This window comes from Fundulus heteroclitus, chromosome 1 (genome assembly GCF_011125445.2).
Source record: "Fundulus heteroclitus isolate FHET01 chromosome 1, MU-UCD_Fhet_4.1, whole genome shotgun sequence".
Lineage (NCBI taxonomy): Eukaryota > Metazoa > Chordata > Actinopteri > Cyprinodontiformes > Fundulidae > Fundulus > Fundulus heteroclitus.
The window spans coordinates 28,882,109-28,906,266 of NC_046361.1; the positions used below are offsets into that span (position 1 = coordinate 28,882,109).

Here is a 24,158-nt window from a genome sequence, read left to right on the forward strand (position 1 = left end):
TATGTTAATCTAGTGTGTAGCTCCGGTGTAGCCTGAATTTCCCCATTTGTGGGACAAAAGTGTTTCTATTTTACTCTATTCTACACGAGCAGAGCCGTCTCTCAGTAGCAGGCGTTTTGGGGGCGGGGCTTGTCCGCTCCACGCCCCGCCTACATACCGACTCGATGACGTCACAGGCTTCTTTCAATGATGGGATCCGGAGCGAGCGCTGGTGAGTTTGCCTTTAAACCAATAAAATCGCTGAATTTTGCCTTGTCACCACAACAGGGAAGTAGGCAGCACTTACAAACTCCCGCATCGCCGAGGCTCGGCTGTCGTCGCAGGGAGTTTGCAGAGCACACCCTGCGTCCCGTCCGTGGGGTTCCGTTCAGGAATTAACAGCCAGGTTATCGCCTCCTTAACCAGCCTGTAAGTAGCAGGACTCTTCGCACCGCCGGGTGTCAACTTTCCCGCTTGTTGCTGCCGTTAGCTCCCGTTAAGCTAGAGGCTGCTAGCTTGCGGCGGGCGTCGGTTTTGGGGAATGGAGGGGGTTTGTTTCTTGTCACAACAATCTGTAAGAAGCGGTGGCTGGTGGTAGGGCTGCGGGATGAAAGCTTTGCTGTCGGGCTTTAGCCCAGATGCTGCCCACGAAAACAACCGCTCGGTTGTCGACAACAGGCTATATATATATATAAAGGTAATGTCGGCTGCTGTCATTCTGCTTTATCACGCTGTGGCGCTGCAAGGTTTAACCCTCTGAATAAAGGATTTGGGGAGGATTTGACTAATATCATTACGGTTTGTTGTTGTTGGTGGTGGTGGTGTGTGTACAGCCTTTTTGGGAGACAAGGAGACATAAAGCCGAGGGGCGTGGGCAGAGCAGATGAGTGTAAACCTGCAACAACCACACGCAGTAATTTAATTAATCAATCAATCTAGTACTTACTTAAAGGTTTGCAGAGTAAAGGATCCATTGCCCAAATGTGCTGCTTCTTACGTGATTTAACTTTAGTAATGCTGAAAGATATGTAATAACCTGTTTCTTAGCTTGACGCACATTTAAGTAATTGTTTTTACTCCCACTGCCATGTTTATGACTCAGTTTTTTTATTTGCTCTTCAATATTTGGATGATTTGCTTAAGATGTTGTGCTGATTTTTATTCCCCCCCCCCAAACCTTGAGGCGATTTATTCAGTCATTGTTTTTCTTTGTGTGAAAACAAAACTGCAGTTATCAGAGTGAAAGTAAACTTAAAAAAAAACGATCTACAGAAATGGCAAAAAGGCATTTTTCTTTTAGGTGGAAATGCCTTTTAATGCTCTAATTATTTATCTTGGCACTAGTCGTAATAATAATACACATAAATAATTGTACAGAATGTATTGTCTATTCATGCTGAGCACTCAGTGCTTTATGCTGTAGCCACATTCACTAATGTGTACACTGGTCCACACATTGGTAGGCAACTTAGGGTTAAATTTCTTGCCCAGGGGCACATTGGCATGTGATGGAGGCGGCTGAAATCTAACACACAACCTTCCGATTGTAAGACGACTGGTCTACCCACTGAGCCTGTAGCCAGTCGCCCCATTAGTGATGTCGACTTCTTTTACAGAAATATAGATAAATACATAGAAACAAACCACCAAGTAAAATTTAACTATTAAAATCACCTCACGGCCGCCGTACACGTGTAAGCAGTGTCCGACATTAACTTCCTTATTCACCGGCCAAGTTGGCCAGTTAATGTAAAAGCATATTTTTTGCAGGCCAAAATATTAATTCTCACTGACTCCTGCTAAATATCTCCATGTAATCCCGCTACGTAATTAGCCTAAACTAAACGCTAGTTGTTAGCAAACAGATTTGACGTAGTTGCTGTGGTTCTTGCGTCACATTTGCGAGTGTTTGTTGTCGTACAAGCTGACAGCAGAGGAACATAAAGAAGCATTCACCCGAATGATGACTGAAAAACACGAGTGGCGAGTGTTAATTTCGGACCCTGCATGTAAGTGCTTCAGATAGACAAGATGACAGTAAAGATAAGAGCAAAGATACTATATAAAAATACAATCTTATCTAATTAAAAGCAATCAAAAAGTGGGTTTAAAGACTTGTTAAAAATGTTAAACAAGGTAGCCGCTCTTAAAGCATTGCTTGAGTATTCAGGAGGTTTGGGTCAAAGTAACAAAAAGCCACGTCTTCCCTCTTCGGTTGGATCCTGGGTGTCGACTGTAGGACGCTCAGAAAAGATCTAGATTCACATTCCTGCTTTGCACCCTGTGTTGAGTTAGGAAGTCCTAGTATCGCAGGCGCTCCAGTTTTCTTTCACATTCCAAAAATGTCAGGTCCACCGGCTGTCCCGCCAGCGACTTACCCAACCTCTCACCCAGTGACTCCTGGGATGGGCTCAACCATCGCCCCACCCGAGGAACAGGATTAAGCTGGATCAATGGCTTTTTTTTCTATCTTTAAAAAAAATAAAAAATGTTAAACATGATGTCCAGAGTTTATGGTTTTGTTTGCCTGAAACTTCAGGGACATAAAGAGATTGCAGGATCTTTATTTAAATTCTGCTTTCAGTTTTGCAGTGCAGACCACATCAACAGTAAAGCAACATTTTGGTGAAGCTGATGCAAAAAGTGTTTCCTGGTTGCATTTTAAATGGTTTCCTACTGAAAACAAAGGTAGGGCCAGACGCCTGCTCCTTCAAAGGTTTTTGTCAGGATGCAGCTTATTGGCTGCATGCTGAGCCTCTCTCCCTCTCTCTTGTTCCTGCGCAGCCTGATCAGTTTCACCTGGCAGGCTGCAATTAACCCACAACTGCTTCCACCTGTTCCCACCGCTTTATCAGACTCACCTCTTTCTGTTCCCGTCGCCGGTCCATAGCGTTCACTCCCGCTCAGTCCCTGCCAGTTTTTCTTGTCAGCTCCGTTTGTACCCGTCAGCCTGAAGATTCCGTTCACCTGGTCTTGTTACAGTCAGCCCATAGACTTTCCGACAGTTTTGTTTCCTCCAGTATTCAGCTCAGACGTTCAGACCTCCATCGTTCGGCTCAGATGTTCAGACCTCCACCGCTCGGCTCAGACGTTCAGACCTCCACCGCTCGGCTGGGACGTTCAGCCCTCCACTGCACGGCTCGGACGTCCTGTGCTCCACTACTCGGCTCTGAGGTTCTGCTCGCCTCTGCTCAGCTCTGATGTTCTGCTCGCCTCTACTCGGCTCTGATGATCAGCTCGGCTCTGCTCGGCTCTGATGCTCTGCTCGGCTCCGATGCTCTGCTCGCCTCTGCTCGGCTCCGATGCTCTGCTCGCCTCTGCTCAGCTCCGATGTTCTGCTCGCCTCTACTCGGCTCTGATGATCAGCTCGGCTCTGCTCGGCTCTGATGCTCTGCTCGGCTCCGATGCTCTGCTCGCCTCTGCTCGGCTCCGATGCTCTGCTCGCCTCTGCTCGACTCTGACGTTCTGCCTCGCCTCTGCTCGGCTCTGATGCTCTGCTCGCCTCTGCTCGGCTCTGACGTTCTGCTCGCCACTGCTCTGCTCGGCTCTGATGCTCTGCGCTCCACGGCTCTGCTCAGATGTCCTGCTCTCCAGTGCTCGGCTCCAGAGTTCCTCCCGGTCAGTCTCTCCACACTCCTCCTGCCAGCCAGCTTCTACACCCTTCACCTCCGTCCGTTGAAAGACTCTGGTCTCATCCTCCATCTTCCAAACTATTCAATAAAACTCACTCATAAGAACTGACTCTGTGTGTGCGTGCTGTGTCCGGGTTCATCCCAGAAAAATATATCATAACATTATGGACCGGCCAAGGGATGAACCCGAGCACGCACAGAGCCTGGTGTAGAAGCTGGTAGGATCTGCCTCGCCTCCGGTTCGTCTCGCCTGGGTCGCAAAGTTGCGACGCCACGCTTCCGTCTCGCCTCGCCTGGGTCGCCGTGCGGCGACGCCTTGCCTCTGTTTCGCCATGGTCGCTGGATTGCGACGTTACGCTTCTGGTTCGTCTGCCGGGGTCGCATCCGCGACGCCCCGCTTCTGACTCTGTTTCCTGGTTCGTCTTTTGCAAGTTCCGCCTCCTACGCTGCGCAGCCGTTAAAGACGGCGCTCCTCGTCGTCGCTGCCCAGCGTTGACTTTTGCCGCTGCCCAGCATACTAAGACTTTGCTGTCCAGCACGTCCTGGTTTCTGTTTTGTTTAAAGTTATTTTTGGGTCCTGGTTTTTGAGTTATTTTTTATTTACTTAACGTTTCTTAGATTTCTTAAGGTTATTCAGGTTTTGTTGTGTTCTAGTTCTGCTTTATTTCTAGTCTTTTTGTATATTTTTTATTGTTTTAGAAGAATTATTTCCACCTTCTGTTCTTTTGTTTTGGCTCAACCTTAGATTTTGGTTTACTTAGAACTTTTTGGGATTTAGGTTGCTTTTGAGAATTAGAGTTTTATTTAGCTTTTGTTTATCCAGTTCGGTTCTATTTTTTAGGTTAGTCTTCTGAGTTTTGTTTTTGAGTTCCAGTTTTTTACCTTAGACTTCCTGTTTTGGTTTGTGTTATTTCTAGCTCTAGTTATCTAGTTTTTCATCAGTTCAGCTGTATTTGCCCTCATCTCCCGGTTCTGCTTTGTTTCATAGTTTCGCTTTAGCTTTTGGTTCCTTTCCTAGTTTACCAGTCTTGTTTTGATTTTTCAGTTTGAGACCCTGTAGTTTCGTCAGCCCTGTAGTTTCGTTAGCTCTTTAGTCCCTGTCTAGCCCCTGTAATTCCAGTCTAGCCTCTGTAGTTTCTGTCCTAGCCCGGTAGTTCTAGTCTTGTTCTGTATTTGTTTTTTCTTTATTTTAGTTTTGTTTGTTTTGTTGTTTTTTTTTTTCCCCCCTTAGTATTTAGGTGTCTGGGTTCCTGCGCCTTATGGGTTCCTGCGCTGTATGGGTTCCTGCGTTGGATGGTGTCCAGCGCTCTTTAAGGTCCCTGCGCTCTCTTGGGCCCTGCGCTTTCTAGGTCCCTACACCCTTCTCCTGTTTTCGTTGTATGTTTTGCCCTGTTTAGGTTAGTTTAGTTCCCTTCCGTAGTTGTTTTGTTCTGTCTTGCCCTAGTGTCTCTGTGTTGTTCCCCTGTTTAGGCGCATGCAGGTCGCTGTCAGAGCCCTCCGGCGCACCCATGTCGCCGGCTGAGCCCTCTGGTGGGCCAGACTGTCGCTGCCCTGTGCATGCAGGTAGCCGCCAGAGCCCTCCGGCGCTCCTATGACGCCGGCTGAGCCCTCTGGTGTGCCAGCCTGTCACCACCCAGTGCACGCAGGTCGCCGCCAGAGCCCTCCGGTGCTTATGTCGCTGTCTGTGCCCTCTGGCGCGCCTGGCCTGTTGCTGCCTAGCTCACCCTCTTGTTGTTATTCCCTTGTTTAGGCGCTGCCAGAGCCCTCCGGCGCCCCTATGTCGCCGGCTGAGCCCTCTGGTGCGCCAACCTGTCGCTGTCCAGCGCACGCAGGTCGCCGCCAGAGCCCTCCAGTGCTTTAGTCGCTGTCTGTGCCCTCTGGCGCACTTGGCCTGTTGCTGCCTAGCACACCCTCTAGTTCCCTGGTGTTTAGGTCTTGTTTTCCTGGCGTTTAGATTTAGTGTTCCCCGGCGTGTTAGGACGCCCTCTGATTCTCGGTTCCCCAGCGTGTTAGGACGCCCTCTTTTCTCGGTTCCTCGGCGTGTTAGTACGCCCTCCGTTCTTGTTCCCTGGTGTTTTAGATATTCCTGTTTCCCTTGTGCCCCGGCGTTCCTTTTGCGCCCCGGCATTCTTCTTCCTGGCGCCCCGGCGTTCTCCCCACGCCCCGGCGTTCTCTTCCCCAAGCCCCGGTGTTTCCCTCACGCCCCGGCGGGTTTTCCCCTGGCGTTTCTGTACACCAGTCGTGTTCCAGCAGGAGTTGTTGAGCCTTGGTGTTTTCGTACGCCTGTTCTTCCCTCTGGCGTTGTCGTACGCTTGTTCTTCCCTCTGGCGTTGTCGTACGCTTGTTCTTCCCTCTGGCGTTGTCGTACGCTTGTTCTTCCCTCTGGCGTTGTCGTACGCTTGTTCTTCCCTCTGGCGTTGTCGTACGCTTATTCTTCCCTCTGGCGTTGTCGTACGCTTATTCTTCCCTCTGGCGTTGTCGTACGCCCGTTCCTTCCCTTTGGCGTTAAGTACGCCCGTTCCTTCCCCTTGGCGTTAAGTACGCCCGTTCCTTCCCTTTGGCGTTAAGTACGCCCGTTCCTTCCCTTAGGCGTTTAGTACGCCCGTTCCTTCCCTTAGGCGTTAAGTACGCCCGTTCCTTCCCTTAGGCGTTAAGTACGCCCGTTCCTTCCCTTTGGCGTTAAGTACGCCCGTTCCTTCCCTTTGGCGTTAAGTACGCCCGTTCCTTCCCTTTGGCGTTGAGTACGCCCGTTCCTTCCCTTTGGCGTTGAGTACGCCCGTTCCTTCCCTTTGGCGTTAAGTACGCCCGTTCCTTCCCTTTGGCGTTAAGTACGCCCGTTCCTTCCCTTAGGCGTTTAGTACGCCCGTTCCTTCCCTTAGGCGTTAAGTACGCCCGTTCCTTCCCTTAGGCGTTAAGTACGCCCGTTCCTTCCCTTTGGCGTTAAGTACGCCCGTTCCTTCCCTTTGGCGTTAAGTACGCCCGTTCCTTCCCTTTGGCGTTGAGTACGCCCGTTCCTTCCCTTTGGCGTTGAGTACGCCCGTTCCTTCCCTTTGGCGTTTAGTACGCCCGTTCCTTCCCTTTGGCGTTAAGTACGCCCGTTCTTTCCCCTTGGCGTTTTGTACGCCCGTTCTTTTCCTTTGGCGTTAAGTACGTCCGTTCTTCCCTCTTGGCGTTTTCGTACGCCTATATTTTCCCCTTGACGCTGTCATGCGTCCGTTTCGCCTCGGCGTTTCCCTCACGCCCCGGCGATCTCGCCCCTTGGGCCCCAGCGCTCCTCTCACGCTTCGGCGTTGTTTCTCCTTGCCGTTTCCACACGCCCGTTCCTTGCCCTTGGCGTTTCCATACGCCCGTTCCTTCCCCTTGGCGTTTCCATACGCCCGTTCCTTCCCTTTTGGCGTTTCCATACGCCCGATCCTTCCCTTTTGGCGTTGTGTACGCCCGATCCTTCCCTTTTGGCGTTGTGTACGCCCGTTCTTTCCCTTTTGGCGCTGTGTTGCGCCCGTTCCTTCCCTTTTGGCGCTGTGTTGCGCCCGTTCCATCCCGTTTGGCGCTGTGTTGCGCCCGTTCCTTCCCTTTGGCGCTGTGTTGCGCCCGTTCCTTCCCTTTGGCGCTGTGTTGCGCTCGCTCTTTCCCCAGCGCTGTCAAGCACTCGCTTTTTCCCCCGGCGCAGTCAAGCGTTCGTGCCTTTCCCTGATGTGCCGCCCCCTGATTGTGCTTTGGCACATCAGTGTTCTCTTGCTCCTTGGTTCCCCGTGTTCTCTGGCCCCTTTGGTTCCCCGTATTCTCTGGCCCCTTTTGTGTTTGCAGGCTCTTTGGTCCCTCAGTGTTCGGTTTCGACTCTTGCCCGCCTTCCTGGGCCCCCTCCACCCGCCCGGCGTGGGGATTCTGGGCCGTCCGGTGTCCGGCCTTGGGGGGGGGGGGGTACTGTCAGGATGCAGCTTATTGGCTGCATGCTGAGCCTCTCTCCCTCTCTCTTGTTCCTGCGCAGCCTGATCAGTTTCACCTGGCAGGCTGCAATTAACCCACAACTGCTTCCACCTGTTCCCACCGCTTTATCAGACTCACCTCTTTCTGTTCCCGTCGCCGGTCCATAGCGTTCACTCCCGCTCAGTCCCTGCCAGTTTTTCTTGTCAGCTCCGTTTGTACCCGTCAGCCTGAAGATTCCGTTCACCTGGTCTTGTTACAGTCAGCCCATAGACTTTCCGACAGTTTTGTTTCCTCCAGTATTCAGCTCAGACGTTCAGACCTCCATCGTTCGGCTCAGATGTTCAGACCTCCACCGCTCGGCTCAGACGTTCAGACCTCCACCGCTCGGCTCAGACGTTCAGACCTCCACCGCTCGGCTGGGACGTTCAGCCCTCCACTGCACGGCTCGGACGTCCTGTGCTCCACTACTCGGCTCTGAGGTTCTGCTCGCCTCTGCTCAGCTCTGATGTTCTGCTCGCCTCTACTCGGCTCTGATGATCAGCTCGGCTCTGCTCGGCTCTGATGCTCTGCTCGGCTCCGATGCTCTGCTCGCCTCTGCTCGGCTCCGATGCTCTGCTCGCCTCTGCTCGACTCTGACGTTCTGCCTCGCCTCTGCTCGGCTCTGATGCTCTGCTCGGCTCCGATGCTCTGCTCGCCTCTGCTCGGCTCTGACGTTCTGCTCGCCACTGCTCTGCTCGGCTCTGATGCTCTGCGCTCCACGGCTCTGCTCAGATGTCCTGCTCTCCAGTGCTCGGCTCCAGAGTTCCTCCCGGTCAGTCTCTCCACACTCCTCCTGCCAGCCAGCTTCTACACCCTTCACCTCCGTCCGTTGAAAGACTCTGGTCTCATCCTCCATCTTCCAAACTATTCAATAAAACTCACTCATAAGAACTGACTCTGTGTGTGCGTGCTGTGTCCGGGTTCATCCCAGAAAAATATATCATAACAGTTTTCATTTAGCTGCATTACTTATTCAGTAATGTAGAGGAATAGATGACACGTTTAAGCGTGGACTTAATATAGATCTGTAGCGTGTAGCGACAGGGAAATTATCAGGAAAGGAGAATAATTTCTTTGCTGTTCAGGCGTCTATAAAAAGTCTCTGTTTGCTTTGCATACTGTTAAAAGCGTCAGTTCTACTATGAGACATGGCTGTGGATGGGATCCTTTACTATTGTGGATTCTCTCAGCAACAGATTTCTTTAACCTTCATAAATGAAAGAAAATCTTCATTATAGTCATTTCTTAGTTTCCTTTTTACAACAGTGCTGGGGAAAAAGGTGTTTACTCTCTTACAAATGTTTTTTTTTTTCTTTTTCCCCTCTCTTGAATGTTTTGAGATCATCAAAGACATTTGAATATCAGACAAAGACAACCTGAGTTAATCCAAAATTATCATTTCATTTATTATGCGGGGAAAAAGTTATCCAGACCAACCCTATGTTATAGAGTAAATGCTCACCCAACCCAACAGCTCGTTGTGCCCTCCCCTTCACAGCAACTCCTGCCAGCAAACGTTTGCATTAACTAGTAACACGTCTTTTACATCGCTTTGGGGGGATTTTCAGCCCCGTTTTCTTTGCAGAATTGCTTTGATTTGGCTGTGTTTTGCAAGGTTTTAAGGGGTTAAAGGTCATCTCAGTTGGATTACGGTCTGGATTCCAAAAAAGTTAAAGAACAAGACTACTGGACTTTTTCTGAAGTTTGAAGATGTTTCACTTCCCATCCAGAAAGCTTTCTCAATTTAAATGCCTGGAGTAGTGTGGAAATCCAAGCTTTATATTATAGCCCAAAAAGGCCGTGTTATGGCTTAGATAACATGCAAATTAAACCGAAACGTAATTTGGATGTTATCTAAGCCATAACAAGGCCTTTTTGGTGAATAATATAAAGGTTGGATTTCCACACTACTCCAGACATTTAAATTGAGAAAGCTTTCTGGATGGGAAGTGAAACGTCTTCAAACTGCAGAAAAAGTCCAGTTGTTTTTTTGTTTTGTTTTTTTTAAACTTTTTTTTGGAATGATCATGACCTGGATGACTGAAAATCTTTACCAGCATATCACAGTCTGGAATGTGAGAAGACCACTCCAAAACCTTCGTCCTCGAAACCTTTTTTTTTTTTTTTTTTTTTTTAAGCAATTCTGTGACATACTCTGCATGTATAACCTAATTGGGTTCTGGCTTTATGTTGTGAACTGATGGCCAGAAACGATCCTATAATTGTTTCTGGTTCAGCGTTCACTTCACGGTTCCATCAGTTATGGTGAGATGTCGATAAATGATGGAACAAACTTCTAGAAAACTGTAAAAGTGTTGAAAACCCGAGTTCCTTTTTTAAATTGAGATTAAAAACACATTTGTCTAGGATTGCCTTCGACTGTTCTAGTTAAGCTGCTTTTAAACATAATTAGTTCAACTTTGTAGTCAAACTGTTTTTTAATATTTGCTTTTAGTTTCTATTCTCCCATTTTTTTTTATTTTGTTTCTACATTTTATTCCAACTTGCTTTTATTGTGTTTTATTGTCCTATATTTTAATCATGTAAAGCACTTTGCATTGTCTTTGTACTGAAATGTGCTTTATAAATAATTTTTGCCTTGCCTTGGTTCCATAATGGTAAAGCAGCCTCAGACCACCAAGCTACCTCTGCCACGTCAAACTGTGGGCAGAATCTTCCTTTACTGTGACGCTGCTAGTTTTAGGCCAGACCGAACGGGACGCGCACCTCGTGGCAGTCCACAGAATATTTTCTCAACCGTCTTCAGTCATCAGGATGTTTTGTAGCTAATGTATTGTTTTTGCTCAGCTCTCCCATTGACGCCACTGTTGCCCAGTCTCCGTCGTGTTGTTCACCCTTGTACACCGACCTGAAGTGAGGTCTGCAGTGCTTTAGCTTTGGAGTCATTTTGTCCACACCCTCCTGGATTTCTACCCTTATCAGGACTTATACAGTTCTCTTTCATAGCATTTGTTTCGTGTCTCACTACGTGTCCTCGTCAGAAGCTTACATGTCGTTACGGCAGCCCTGAGAGGTTGACTTCAGTGACTTTTTTTTTTTTTTTCTGTTTGGCTAATCACAGTTTAACGAGGGAAAACTACATTTTCACACTGGTTTTCATGACTTGGATCCTCATTTGAAAAGTGCTATTTGCTGAGGCAATCTTTGTCTCATATTTAAATTTGTCCCATAATCTGAAACCTTTCAGGTGTGGTGGTAAACGGAAGAAACGCTGGATTGGCACATGTCGGCAACAGGATTACATTTTTTTTTTTAATTTGTTCAGATTCAATTTAATGTCAGCAGTACTGACATCCATACCTGGAATAAGAGAAAATACATCTCCAACTCCAGTATATAGAATCATCAGGGAATTGTGGGTAAAGCAGTTCTTTCCAAATAATTTAGAATAGCCTCTTCTTTAATACGAGAATCATTGCTTCCCAATTCAGCGTCCTTCTCCAGGACAAGCCATGACACGGTGCTATTATAAGCGGAAGCTGCCCACATTGTATTGTAACTAGGGTATAATAAGAATGTATCTAATATAATTTTAACATGTCTGCTTGATCGGATGGATATGCTTGTATATTTCTGGGTACGTATTGACTCTGTCATTCTGCAGAGCGCCGACGTCGCCGCCAGGAGAAAGCAGCTGATCAAGAACCGCCTTCAGACTCCAGAACGAGGAGCACAGCAGCAGACGGTATGTATGGCCTTCATGAAGTGCTGACCTCCATGTGGCGGGGTCGCTCTCTTGTTACATGTAGGAACCAGGCTGGAGGGGATCTGTTTTATTTCCTTCATACTTCTAGGAAAAAAAAGCAAAGCTATCAAGGAATCTGAAAACATAAAACCTTGGCATCATTTTTGGCTTGCTCTTTATTTTTAGCGACTAGTGTTTTTTGCATAGTGCTGCAACTATATCATATTTTAATAATAACACGTGTTGTTAAATACCAGGTTTGATTTGGGAGCTTTAAATACCTGTTATTCCACCTCAGATGTGCATCATCTAAAGATTGGCATTGGTGCGCGCAGAAAGATTGCACTAAACTTTTTTTTTTGCTCTGCTTTTCAGAGAAAATGAGCCTTCCTCTGTCCCGTTCGGAGGTGTTTGGGGAGCTGCGCCAGGAGCTCTACGACGATGTAGAGTTCCATCAGTCCGACGTGCACATCTTCATCATCATGGGCGCGTCGGTGAGCGTTCGGCTCTTCTCTCTGTCCCGCCGTGTCCGTTTGCGGTGTAGTTCCGCTTCTGGGCTTGGACCTTTGGCCACTGTTTCGAGGAAAGTGTTTTGAAATTGGTCTGAGCGCAATAATTGCGCAGTGTGAGATTTGGTGAAGTGTCGGAAGGTGATTTCAACAAGCTTGACCCCCGCTTAGGGAAACCTCACGGTTCCTCTTTTGTGTTTTGGCACAAACGTTTTCGAACACAGTTGGTGATTTTCTTTTTCTTTTTTTCTTTTATTTTCACAAATGAAATTCATTCTTTAGTTTTTTTTTTTTTTTGTCTTTGCTGTTCCTCACAAACATCTTGCTGTCAGTAAATTTCCTGGCCACCACATCGACTGAGGTTGTATTTTCACCTGTGAGCTTCCTCCTGCTTTTCAAATGTAGTTTAAGGAACTGCTTCATATCATGCAATCTAATAGCGTGCATTTCCTTCTTTTTTCTTACATAATAATTTGCTTCATCTTCCTTGTGGGGTTTTTTCTCCTTTTTATCAGGTTCTCCTTCTCTATTAGCTGTTTATGTTAAATAAAAGCAGGTCAATACACAAAGATGGGAAATAATTTCTTTAAAGAGGCGTTTTTCTATTCAGCTGTTAACCCATTGTGTGCCTCTTTTTCTCCCGCAGTATTTGCTCTTTGTACAACAGAGCGGCCCTTTTTGCTTTTTTTTTTTTTTTTTTTTTTTTGCATCGTCACTGTCTGTCAGCGTTTTTCTTTCAGCGTGATCCGCAGGCAGATCAAGGACAGCACAGGGCTGGGCTGTGTTCAGCTGGACTCTGGTTGTGCCAGTTTTTATGGATGTGCGTTTGTGGATGTGTTGTAAACTACTAGGTCAAATGGCGAGTTTGACATTTAACACATTCTTTATCTCCAAATGTTTGTTCCCAACGTGAGGGATTCCTTGTCTTTCAGTGAGCCAGGATGCACGATTATGTTCCTCTGACTGCCTCCTGCTTGTTCGTGGCGTGTTGGAGACTCGAAGTGTTGCGTTACAGACTGTTGATCAGAGTGTGGATTCTCTCTGGAAGCGCACAACCTTAAACAAAGTGGCGGGGTTAGAAGTTGGGGAGCTCCCAGATGAGGATTAGCGTTTTAAAGAGCAACGAGGAACGCTTAAGCTTATTAGATTGCATTTGAGGTCAGAAGTGCGTGGTTATGGGAATTGCTTTTTAATTAAGTTGACTTCTTACAACCATGCATGGGACACACCTTGCACTTTAATGAAAGTTGCATTTTAATAAACTAGAATCAGACATTTAGTTTAACTCGTATAACACCATATATTTCATGCATTTATTTCAGTTAATTTTGATTGATATTATTATTATTATTGCGTACAGCTAATTAAAAAGCTAAAATATTTTTCTAATGGAATTAGAATATTGTGTGAATTCAGAAAAAGCATTTCTACAGAGAAAGAGACTGCCATCCCAGAGTGTCGAGAGGCAGAGATTCTAAGTTTCTTTCTGGTCCAGTGTTTGAACAGTCGGTGATGATTTGAGGTGCTGAGTCATGTTCTGGTGTTCGATCGAGTCCAACGTCAGTGCGGCTATCTACCATTACATGTCAGAAGCACTTATTGCTTCCCTCTGCTGATAAGCTCCATAGAGATGGGAATTTCGTTTTCCAGCAGGACTTTAGACCTGCCCACACTGCCAAAAGTACCAATACCTGACATTAAACTATCACTGCAGTCGATTGGCCAGGAAACGCACCTAAACCCCACAGAAAATCTTTGGAGGGTGATCAGAGATGGGAGAACTGACAATGAGAGGAGCTGACGGTGGCTATCAAAAGAAACTCGGGGTTTCCTCAGTGGAGCCACAGGCTGATTCGCTCCATGCTACGCTGCATTTGAGCAGTAATTCATGCAAAATTCATTCAGATTCATGTTCTAAGAATCTGCATTTTGGATTATCTGAAACAAAAGTTTGAACTATCTCAATTTATATAATCTACGAGTTTTACTTTTTTGAATAGAATAATTGAAATAAATCCGCCTTTTTGATGATGTCAATTTATTGACCAGAATTGCTTTAACTCATCCCTGGTTTCCGAGCTCTGCACTGATTAGCTGGCATTGATAGACAAAGCATTTGTTGTGCAAATGCCTTTTACTTTTGACAACTAAAGCAACAGGTTCTTCAGGATCACACCGGGAAGCAGCAGGCTGTCGCCTTTAGTCTGTTTTGTCTTTGTTCTGGTCGGATTGTCAAGGTTGCGCAATTCTTGAACAAGACAAAGCCGTGTATTTATCGGGTATGGGATTACCCGTAATGCTAAAGCATTCTGAGATCTCGGTGTAGTGGAAAATCCGTCTCGGATCAATTCTGCCAGCTAAAGGCTTTAAATCGCATGATTCAACCTGACAATATTTCTAATGATGCGTTTGGGCCTGCAGGGGGATCTGGCAAAGAAAAAGATCTACCCAACTTTGTGGTAAGTGATGCTTTTGTTGTATAACAGAGCCTGATTGGAAGAAAAAAAAAAAGCTCCTTAAACTGTAATCTAATCTTAGAGGCGGGTTATAATGAAAACTGTTCTCCTGCTTCTCTTCCAGGTGGTTGTTCAAAGATGGCCTCCTTCCTGAGCGGACGTATTTTGTAGGCTTCGCTCGCTCCGACCTCACAGTCGACGCCATCAAGACTGCTTGCATGCCGCACATGAAGGTGGAACTCGGCCTTTTTGAAATCTAGCTGCACAAAATCTTCACATTTATTTAAACATTTCCTACTCATACGTGCGTTCATGTTTGTGCCGTCTGACCCAGGTGACGGAGACGGAAGTGGAGCGGTTGGCGGCCTTCTTTGCCAGAAACTCTTACATCAGCGGGAAATACGGAGACGACGCCTCCTTCTCCAAACTCAACGAGCACATGGAGTCTCTGCCGGGGGGGCCTGAGGCTAACCGTCTCTTTTACCTGGCCCTGCCGCCGACCGTCTACCACGATGTCACCAAGAACATCAGGCTTCGATGCATGAGCACAAAGTCAGTATAAACGTGCCTCAGGACTGGCTTCTCTTGCTGTTTTCACTGGATGGTTTCTAAAACACAGTTTAAATAAGTGGTAAATTAAAACCACAAACTTTGACGTATTTTATTTGGATTTTACGTGATAGACCAACACAAAGGCTTAGTTGTGATTATGAAGCATTCAATCATGAATTATGAGTCAAAATTAAATTATGTACGTTTCTTCTGCAAATTAAAATCTAAAAAGAGTGGCATGCACTTGTATTCAACCGGCCTGGGTCAGTTCTGTGTTATACCACGTTTTGCTATGACTATAGCTAGAATTTCTTCAGGTATGTCTTTACCATCTTTGCAGACCTACAGACCCATTTGATTTATTTTAGATTTTTTGTTGTTTTTGGTTAATTCCACTTTGCAAAAAAGTTCAGCCAGATTAGATGTACAGGTAAAGAACAACAATGAATGGATTTCACCACAAATTATTAATGTCTGGACTTTAGCTGGGCCGTTTTAACACATGGATCTAAGCCATCTTATTGTTCTGGTCGTAGGTATAAGGCGGTGGTTCTTAATCATTTTCTGTTGCCCCATCTTCCCCCGCCCTTGAGGAATGCAAAAAATGTTCAGCCCCTCCCAACGAAATGGATTAAGATTTTTACTTTTATTGTTCTTTCTCTTAATGCAGTGAAGCTGTTGCTCTGAGGATTACCCAGAATCCCTTTTGGCGTTTTTATAACAGTGAAATACAGTTTATAATTGTTTCTAACAACATTTTCAGACATTGCCACATTTTATAAGCTACATACTTTTAACGTCAGTATAAAACTATTTTAGTCTGATACAGCATGGCCTCTCTGTGGAAGTACAGCACATGTTATTTTTTTAAGTAGCCATGAACCTCATCGTATTTAAAAATAAATAAAAAGACCTAAAATAGACTCGCTGAAAATAAGGCAAAAATAATGTCTAGACACTATAAGAAACATTTACATGAAGTTTAAAACTTCAGGATATAATAATATTAGTGGACCACAGATCTCACAGTGAAGCCCTTGCCCTAAGGATTACCCAGAATCCCTTGCTATTCATAGTACTCACTGCAGGTACAGACTAAACAGCAGATGGTGGCGTTGTCACATTCAGCAGGATTTATCTATGCCGTTTAAACTTTGTAACACCTGCTCTGTTTTCTAGAGACAAAAAAAAAGTCACGGCTATCCTTGCAGTCATGCATCGAAAGCAGCTTTTAATTACCCTGAATTTATCTCCATTCTATTAAATGTGACCATGAAGAAAGGCGTCCCCATAGCATGATGCTACCACCCCAACGTTTTACCCTGAAAAAGATGCAGTGCCAAAAAGCCCTTTCGACAGATTCTCCCACCTGAGTTGTGGGTCTCTGCAGCTCCTCCAGAGTTACCATGGGTCCCTTTTCTGCTCTAACCACTAGGCCTCCACTCCCTCTGTTAATATTGAGATTAAATCCCACGTAGTTGGTCTCTATTAACTTACTACTTGACTTCTGAAGTGATTGCAACAAATTTAATTTAGGGGTCTCAGAGTAAAGGACATTGAATACAAATTCAAGACACACGTATCAAGTTTTATATGCTAAATATTAGTGTTTTGTTTTGTATTCAAGTAAAGCTAAAGTGAGCAGACAAGGATTTCTTCTTTTTTTTTATCTCAGTAGAAGCTCCTGATCATTTTAAATTTCAAGCAAAAACGAAGGAAAGAAAAATAATCGCTGTGTTCTGGTTTCAGCTTCCCTTCCACTTTTTCTTTGTCATTAAATCCTATTTAATTCGATCTATTTATTTCTCAGGAGTAGCGTAGTTGTGTGGCTAGCACTGACAGATGACACCAATAAGGCCTCTGCTCTTAATCTCAGCTAAGCACAGCTTTCCGCGTGATATTTAGTCTGCTTTAGTGTCTGTGGGAAAGTCTCTAGCTTGCCAGTGACCCTGAACATGAAAACAAATAAAGGGAAGTGTTTGGAAATGTGACTTTTCAAGGCACAAAAGGGGAATTGTAGTTTATTTTTACTTCTAAACGTAATTGTTGAGGCACCACGACGCCGGGTTCAGTAAATGTAGATCTGTTCGTCATCTCTCTATGTTTCTTGGTCAGGGGCTGGACCAGAGTGATTGTTGAGAAGCCGTTTGGACACGACCTTCAGAGCTCAGAGGAGCTGTCCACACACCTCTCCTCTCTCTTCACCGAGGACCAGATCTACCGTATCGATCACTATCTGGGCAAAGAGATGGTGCAGAACCTCATGGTCCTCAGGTAGGAACACCCATCTGCGTATAGTCCTGTTTTATTGCTTCATTTTCTTTTCTGTTATCCAAAACTGTACATAAATAACCATGAAGTTTATTCTGCTCTTGTTATTAGTTTGCTTTTGGAGCAAAAGAGTCTGACCGACCTGCAGCCTTTCAGTAGAACTCAATACGGTCACAGAGTTTCTGTGTTTTTTAATTTGATGCTGAAACAACTATCTGATTAAAAGCAGGGTCGAATCGAGTTACTCGACATTTTCCGATGGGCTTGTGTTTAATAAAAGCTTTCTGTGATTCGTCTGAACTGAAACTGGCTTGCGACCAAGAACTAAGCTGAATATAAATGTTTGTGCGTGTTGCCACGAACAGCTGTCTGCTTGCTTTGTGTTGCTGCTGAGCTTGGAATATTAAGGCGGTGTTTCCCCTGCAGGTTTGGGAACCGAATCTTTGGGCCCATCTGGAACAGAGACAGCGTTGCCTGTGTTGTGCTCACCTTTAAAGAACCCTTCGGCACTCAGGGACGAGGAGGATACTTTGATGATTTTGGCATCATTCGGTAAAGCAAAAAAAAAAAATCCCTCCAATGCACAAATATTTCCTTATGACTGTCTTGGAATAATCTTGTTTTATGTTTAATTCAAACAAAACATACTATACTAAGGAATAATTGATATACAATGTTGACTAAACCTTTTGCCGATATAGACAATTTAGAATAATCTAATGTTTCAATTTTAGTACATTTAGTTTTCATTTTTAAGAAAAACAGTGGCACCACAAATATCACCCCCTCTACTGCTAATACTGTGTAAACACTCACTTCTGCCATTTTACAAGGATTCATTTAGGGACCTTTAACAATTCCTCTTAGAACAATCTCTGTAGGTCACCCATGTCAAACTCGAGGTCTGTGGGCCGAATCCGGCCCGTCGTGGCAATTTATCCGGCCCTTGAGCAATAAAAAGGCTTATCGTGTCATAAAGTAGAAGCATATATTCTTTCAAAGTATATAAAATGGTTAAAACTGGGCCTCCTGTAACAAATTGTTTTTTTATTTTATTTGGTGTAGTAACAGCATCCTGCCACTAGATGTCAGTTTTTCCACAACCCAGAAAGGTCCAAAAAGAGAAAAAGTAATGCAGAATGATGAGTTTAAAGTGTAACTAACCCCAATATGAACTTTTTTTTTTTTTTGCTACTAAACTGTATAAACTGTATAAACTGAGCCTAGGGGTGCTAGTTTTATGTTAACTGACAATTTTTATATTGTTGTGTGAACTGAAATTAAAATATCAAAATCAATCAAGCAATCAAAAGTATTATCTAAACAGATGCAACCAGCCCTTATGACTTCATGTTGCCAAAGTGGCCTAATATAGAAATAAGTTTGACATCCCTGCTGTAGCTCATCCAGAAACCAGGGTGGATACACTTCTCTTTAGATCACTCCACATGTTTTCTTTAGATTTTAGATCTTGGGACTGAAATTGTCATTTAAGAAGGTTGTTTTTTTATTAATTCACATTCTTTTTGTTTTGCCGAGCATTTTTTGTTGTTGTTGATTTCGCCATATTGTTCAGGTCATTATCCTGCTAAAAGATGCAAAGATTTCCCTTTTTTTTTTTTTTTTTTTTTTTGACTCCGTTTTCTGGCAAATGCCACAAATCTGTATTGAGGATTTCTGATATTTCAGACGTTAACTCTGACTTTACAGTAGACGGGACTTGCTTTTCCACATATCTATTCTTTGTTTCACATCAGACTTGCCTGGTGGAGAAAGCTCAATCTTAGCTTCATCTGACCAAACCACCCTGTCCCAGGAAACGTCTCTAGCAATTAACAAACTCCACAGTTTGTCATATGTAAGACTTTTTATATGCCTCCAAAAAAACTGGTTGGCATGTAGATATAATATTGGTATGACTTGGTGACCACAGGAATCTACTCTTCTTATCTGCAGTCAATCTCATACAAACTGTAGATGGGGGCTCATTTTGATGATATGCAAGGTATTTTCCTGTCACCGTTTCCTTTATAAAGCAGATTTACCTCACTTAATTGACATTTTCTCTTCTCTTTCCCATTTGGAAGAGTGACTAGCATTTAAGATTTTTAACCCAGAGAAAGGGAAATACATCCATTACTTATTAAAAGAGACTCTGATCTAAAAAGTAAAGCAAATGCTTTGAATTATGAGGCTACCAATAGTTGTTGGGCCCATATTTTTATGATTTTTTTATTTTTATTTTTATGTTAATCTATTTTCTGATGAATAGATGCACTAAAATTAAGGGTGATACTTTTCTACTTTGCCTGGGTATCCTAATCTGCTACTGGGGATTTTTTTTTTTTTACAATTTTCAGCATTTACTTTATTTTATTGGGAAACATAAAATAAAGTTGCATTGATGTGCTTAATGAGTATCCAGATCTAAAGTAACATTCATCCTACCGAATGCTCAATGCTAATTTCCCCTGTGATCAAAGGCGTCATTGTGTCTTTTGTGTGACAACCCGTTTGTTGCCTGTGTCCCGATCAGAGACGTGATGCAGAACCACCTGCTGCAGATGCTCTGCCTGGTGGCCATGGAGAAGCCAGCTTCCACCAGCTCTGACGACGTCAGGGATGAAAAGGTGCTGGATTCGTCTGCCGCAAACAAAAAGTTTCACATTCATCACCACGTCATTCAGTGAAATATATGTTGGTCTTGCAGGTGAAGGTGCTGAAGTGTATTGCTCCAGTGACCATGTCCGATGTGGTGCTGGGCCAGTACGTGGGGAATCCTGAGGGGGAAGGAGAAGCTAAGCTGGGTTACCTTGATGATCCGACTGTACCCAAAGGATCGACTCAGGCAACCTTTGCCACCGCCGTGCTCTATGTGCACAACGAACGCTGGGATGGTAAAGAGAATTGAAAATGTCAACAATGCAACACTTGAGTCCTCTCTTTGGTAAAGCCTCGAAAATGTCCCCGCACAGGTGTCCCTTTCATCCTGCGCTGCGGTAAAGCTCTGAATGAGAGGAAAGCCGAGGTGCGGCTGCAGTTCACGGATGTGCCGGGAGACATTTTTGAGACCAAGTGTCAGAGGAACGAGCTGGTTGTTCGGGTGCAGCCCAACGAGGCCATCTACGCCAAGATGATGAGCAAGAAACCCGGAGTTTACTTCAGCCCTGAAGAAACAGAGCTGGACCTCACCTACAAGAGTAGATACAAGGCAGGCTCCAGTTAATTTATTTGTCTTTTAATTTTAAAGTTTGCAACGATTCGGTCACCACCCATCCGCTGCTCCGTTAAAGATTATTAAGTCTGTAATGTTAGCTGTCAATACCACTGCAAAAATAGAACTAAAAATAAGAAATTTTTTCTTGAAATGAAAGTATTTTTCCTTGATTTGAGGAGGTAAATAAGAGTATTTGCCAATGGAATAAGATTTTTGCACTTAGAACTGGAACAACTAATCTCCATCATCTCATTTCAAGTGCAGTATATCTAATAATCTTATATCATTCCATTGGCAAATAATCTTATTTACCTACTCAAATCAAGGGCAAATACACTCACTTCAAGACAATTTTACTTATTTTTCATTCTCTTTTTGCAGTGCAGTTAAAACTAAATATTTACACACGCTTTATAAAAAGACATAACATTTTTCTTCCCCGCTGTCTGTCATTACAGAAGTTTACATTCACTATGATTACTGTGCCTTTAAACAATTTGGGGAAAACCTATATGATGTCATGGAATTGTAATCATTCACACAATCTGAATTAGAGGCTTGCCTTCGTTTAGTTTTAAGGTAAATGCACCCGAGGACAAAGACCTTAAGTTTTAGCATGTAGTCTGATTAAACCAAAATGATATTTTCTGAAGATAACGGGCAGAGATTGCAAGCCGGAGAACGCCATCCGTGAAATATGATGTCAGCTACATCATGTTGTGGGGGTGTTTTGCTGCAGGACAGACTGGTGCACTTCACAAAATCATTTTCATCATGAGAAAAGAACAATATGTGGAAATATTGAAGCAGGCATTGCTGAAAAGGTGTTTGAAACAAACCGCCTACAATCCTGAGTCTGGCACTTAATTTTCTTCATCTTAACTGACCTAAAATGCTTTTTATCTGATTTAACGTCACACCATAAGAAAGGAATAAGGTTATGAGGCTTTTCTTTTGTGTGCAATTTACGTAACTATCCAGCATCAACTGTATTTTACTGGTGTCTTTTAAAGGTCTTTTAAACAACTGCATGGAAAATGAAGCCAACATGTTCTTCTTGTTTCCAGGATGTGAAGCTCCCAGATGCTTATGAACGACTCATCCTGGATGTGTTCTGCGGTAGCCAAATGCATTTTGTACGCAGGTCTGTTTCCAGTCTCAACTCACTGCTTCCAAACCACACAAGCCTGTTAAAGCTGGTGTCCTGCACGAGCTCCACTAGATGGCACCAAAGTGCATTAGCGCTCTTCCTGATCACTAGAGAAATCTGAGTTGCAAATGAGGCAAGGGAAAGTTATTTCTGCAACAAGACAAGTGCTTTAGATGAAGAACACATAAAAGTATGTTGCAGTGGTATAATAAGATCCGCAAAGGAAAAGATTTCAAATGGGCCTGTAACTTTGCAACAGAAGCTGGTCCAGATTGTCCTTTTGAACCATTGGTTTGATACTTGCTGTTTTTAATGCCTGAGGGGAAACTCCTGACAAACTTGTGACACACCAAACGTTCTTAAAGAAAGCTGCGGGTAAAATATCAAGAAAGTAGCAGGAGGAGGAGCTTAAGTTTTATTCATATATATAAATAATAATTTCAAAGCTTTTGCCTAAGAGCACCTTTTTACACTTTAGTAAAACAATCTCTTTTATGCTATCAGTGTAGGTATCTCTCTTTTTTCATCTGACCACATTTCTGATTTAAAAAAGAAAAGAAAAAAAAGTACCCTATGTAAGTTAATGGCACTGTTTTTAACTGCTGTGACTTTTATTGTTATCTGCAGTGATGAACTGAGAGAAGCTTGGAGGATCTTCACACCTCTTCTTCATCAGATAGACAAAGAGAAGCCAAAGCCTATTCCTTATAAATATGGAAGGTAATAAATACTAAATCTGCCCTCAATAGGAGGAAAGTTTTCTTTACCATAAACCAAAATTTGTAAAAAAAAATTGTTTTGTTTTGTTTTTTCCTTTTTTCTTCTCAGTCGTGGGCCCTCAGAAGCAGATGACCTGGTTCAGAAAGTTGGATTTCGTTATGAAGGCACTTACAAATGGGTCAACCCTCACAAACTCTGAATAGTAATGAGATGCGGGCTTAGGGAGGAGTAGACGTAAAGGAGTAGGAGGGGTGCTGCAGAAAAAAGCGAGCCATCCCGGCAGGGAAGAGTCTCAGAGGGACGCGAGCAAGAAACAAATTGAAAACCATTTCTCAGGTATCGTTATTATTCCGAGGAGCTTTCAGAAACACCCGCATGAGGATTATGAGTTAATATTAGGTGCCACAGCTGCGCTGGTTGGTACTTTTTATACACACAGAACAATTTAGTCTTATTTTATGGCGAGACAAAGTTCCTTTTTTAGATAAGAGCAATGAAAGCTGAATTAGTTACATTTCCCCGTCTGTTAGAATTAAGACTGAAAAGTAAAAGGAACGGGATGGTCACAAGAGCCGAGGAACGGCGTGCACACCAGCTGTTAGTCTTATACTCTCTATAAATGCTATTATGCTTGCACTGCAAAGATAGTGACATACATAGGATTGTTGTTTTATTTTGCTTTTCCTGTCTGGGATAAATGCTTTAAGTTAGCAGGAGTCTTAACTTTTGTCCAGGACAAGGAATACCAGCGGAGGCTTTATTGGGCCAACTCAGAGCTTCATTCCATTTTGTGTTTACATTTTTGATTTTTTAACCTTTATTGATTCCATATTTTAACATATCCAGGCAGCAGGTGCGTTGGCTACAAATCAGCTGAATGTCAGACTGAACGCTGCTGCTGCTGCTCACTTTATGTAAAGGTAGCTACACTTCCATTACGTTCAATAAACTAGTTTTGCTTCTATTGCTGTGCCGGTGGTTTCTTGATGTATTCAAAACCAAATACAGTTGGACAAATTTCAAATTGAATGATTTTATATTAATGTTATTAACATAAAAAACATTCTCACAGGATGAAATATATCCTGAAATTTGAGATCTTGAGCGATCCACATCACAAATCAGCCCACTGAGCTTTCTGTACATGACTGTTTTTAAAAATAGGACTAAAAGTGTTTTTTAGAGCCTTTACTGCTGTGAAAAGGTACAGAATTCTTCTTTTAGCTTGTTTCAAAAATCACATTTAACTGATTCAAAGTCAAATTTAAGAAAATGGTACAAAATTCCTTCTTTAAGTGCTGATTGGATGTAGGGGCTGCTTGTTTGGACAGCTATGAGCCACCATGTTTGTCCTGGGGACCTGTCCAGGGTGTACCTCCACCTCTCACCCAATAACGGCTAGAGATAAGCCCTAGCCCGGCCAAAAATACGCCAAAATACACTATGGATGGCTAAATGAAAATGAGGAGGAAAGGATTAAAGGAAGAAAAGATGGCTGGATGCTGGGAGAAAAGAATGAATGGAAAGAAGAAAGGATGATGGTTCGACTCTTAAATTAAATCATGGATATCAATAATGCATGTATTAAAAAAAACAAAAAAGGTTAAATGAAAAAGTAAAATGGACACGTCGATTCTGCTCTCTGTAAATCCTGAAGAATATCCAGCCTGTTAGTTTGTGCCTTAAGGTCAAAGATGCATAGGTTGTGTATTTTAATGCTGCGCTAAAAGAAATGGCCTCAAACAGGACTTGACACCAATAGTGATTTATTAGTGACAGATGAAGGTATTTCTTAACATATCATCTCAAAGCAAAAGCATGTTGAGGCAGGATCACAGTAACAAATGACAGAGTGGATGGATGTTAACTGGCAATAAAATACAGCGCTTTAAAATAAAGTCCCTCATTATGGATCTAAAAGTATAGAGCAGCAACTAATACCACATCTGTACATTTTCACAAACTAACTTACTCTTTTTACCTAAATAAATCTTATTCTG

The 24,158-nt window shown here is 43.7% G+C and overlaps 1 protein-coding gene across 2 annotated transcripts; it reads left to right on the forward strand.

The window, feature by feature from the left end:
- The first annotated feature begins 145 nt into the window (after positions 1 to 145).
- g6pd (glucose-6-phosphate dehydrogenase) lies at positions 146 to 23,122 on the forward strand. Of its 2 annotated transcripts, none has more exons than XM_036140011.1 (14): positions 146 to 211; positions 11,203 to 11,283; positions 11,659 to 11,777; positions 14,214 to 14,251; positions 14,373 to 14,481; positions 14,583 to 14,800; positions 16,916 to 17,074; positions 17,498 to 17,623; positions 19,608 to 19,701; positions 19,782 to 19,968; positions 20,047 to 20,282; positions 21,356 to 21,432; positions 22,066 to 22,158; positions 22,267 to 23,122. In XM_036140011.1, the coding sequence occupies exons 1-14, from the start codon at positions 187 to 189 to the stop codon at positions 22,355 to 22,357; spliced, it is 1,653 nt and encodes a 550-aa protein (XP_035995904.1). In that variant the 5' UTR covers positions 146 to 186; the 3' UTR covers positions 22,358 to 23,122. The 2 variants fall into 2 exon arrangements, with proteins under 2 accessions (XP_035995904.1, XP_012721378.2); XM_012865924.3 differs by lacking the exon at positions 146 to 211 and adding an exon at positions 248 to 408.
- The last annotated feature ends 1,036 nt before the right edge of the window (positions 23,123 to 24,158 follow it).

Coding starts and splice junctions, on each gene's coding strand:
- g6pd (XM_036140011.1), top strand. CDS start 187: ATGATGGGATCCGGAGCGAGCGCTG. Junction 14,482..14,582: donor CTTGCATGCCGCACATGAAG/GTGGAACTCGGC, acceptor CGTCTGACCCAG/GTGACGGAGACGGAAGTGGA. Junction 19,969..20,046: donor GCACAACGAACGCTGGGATG/GTAAAGAGAATT, acceptor GTCCCCGCACAG/GTGTCCCTTTCATCCTGCGC.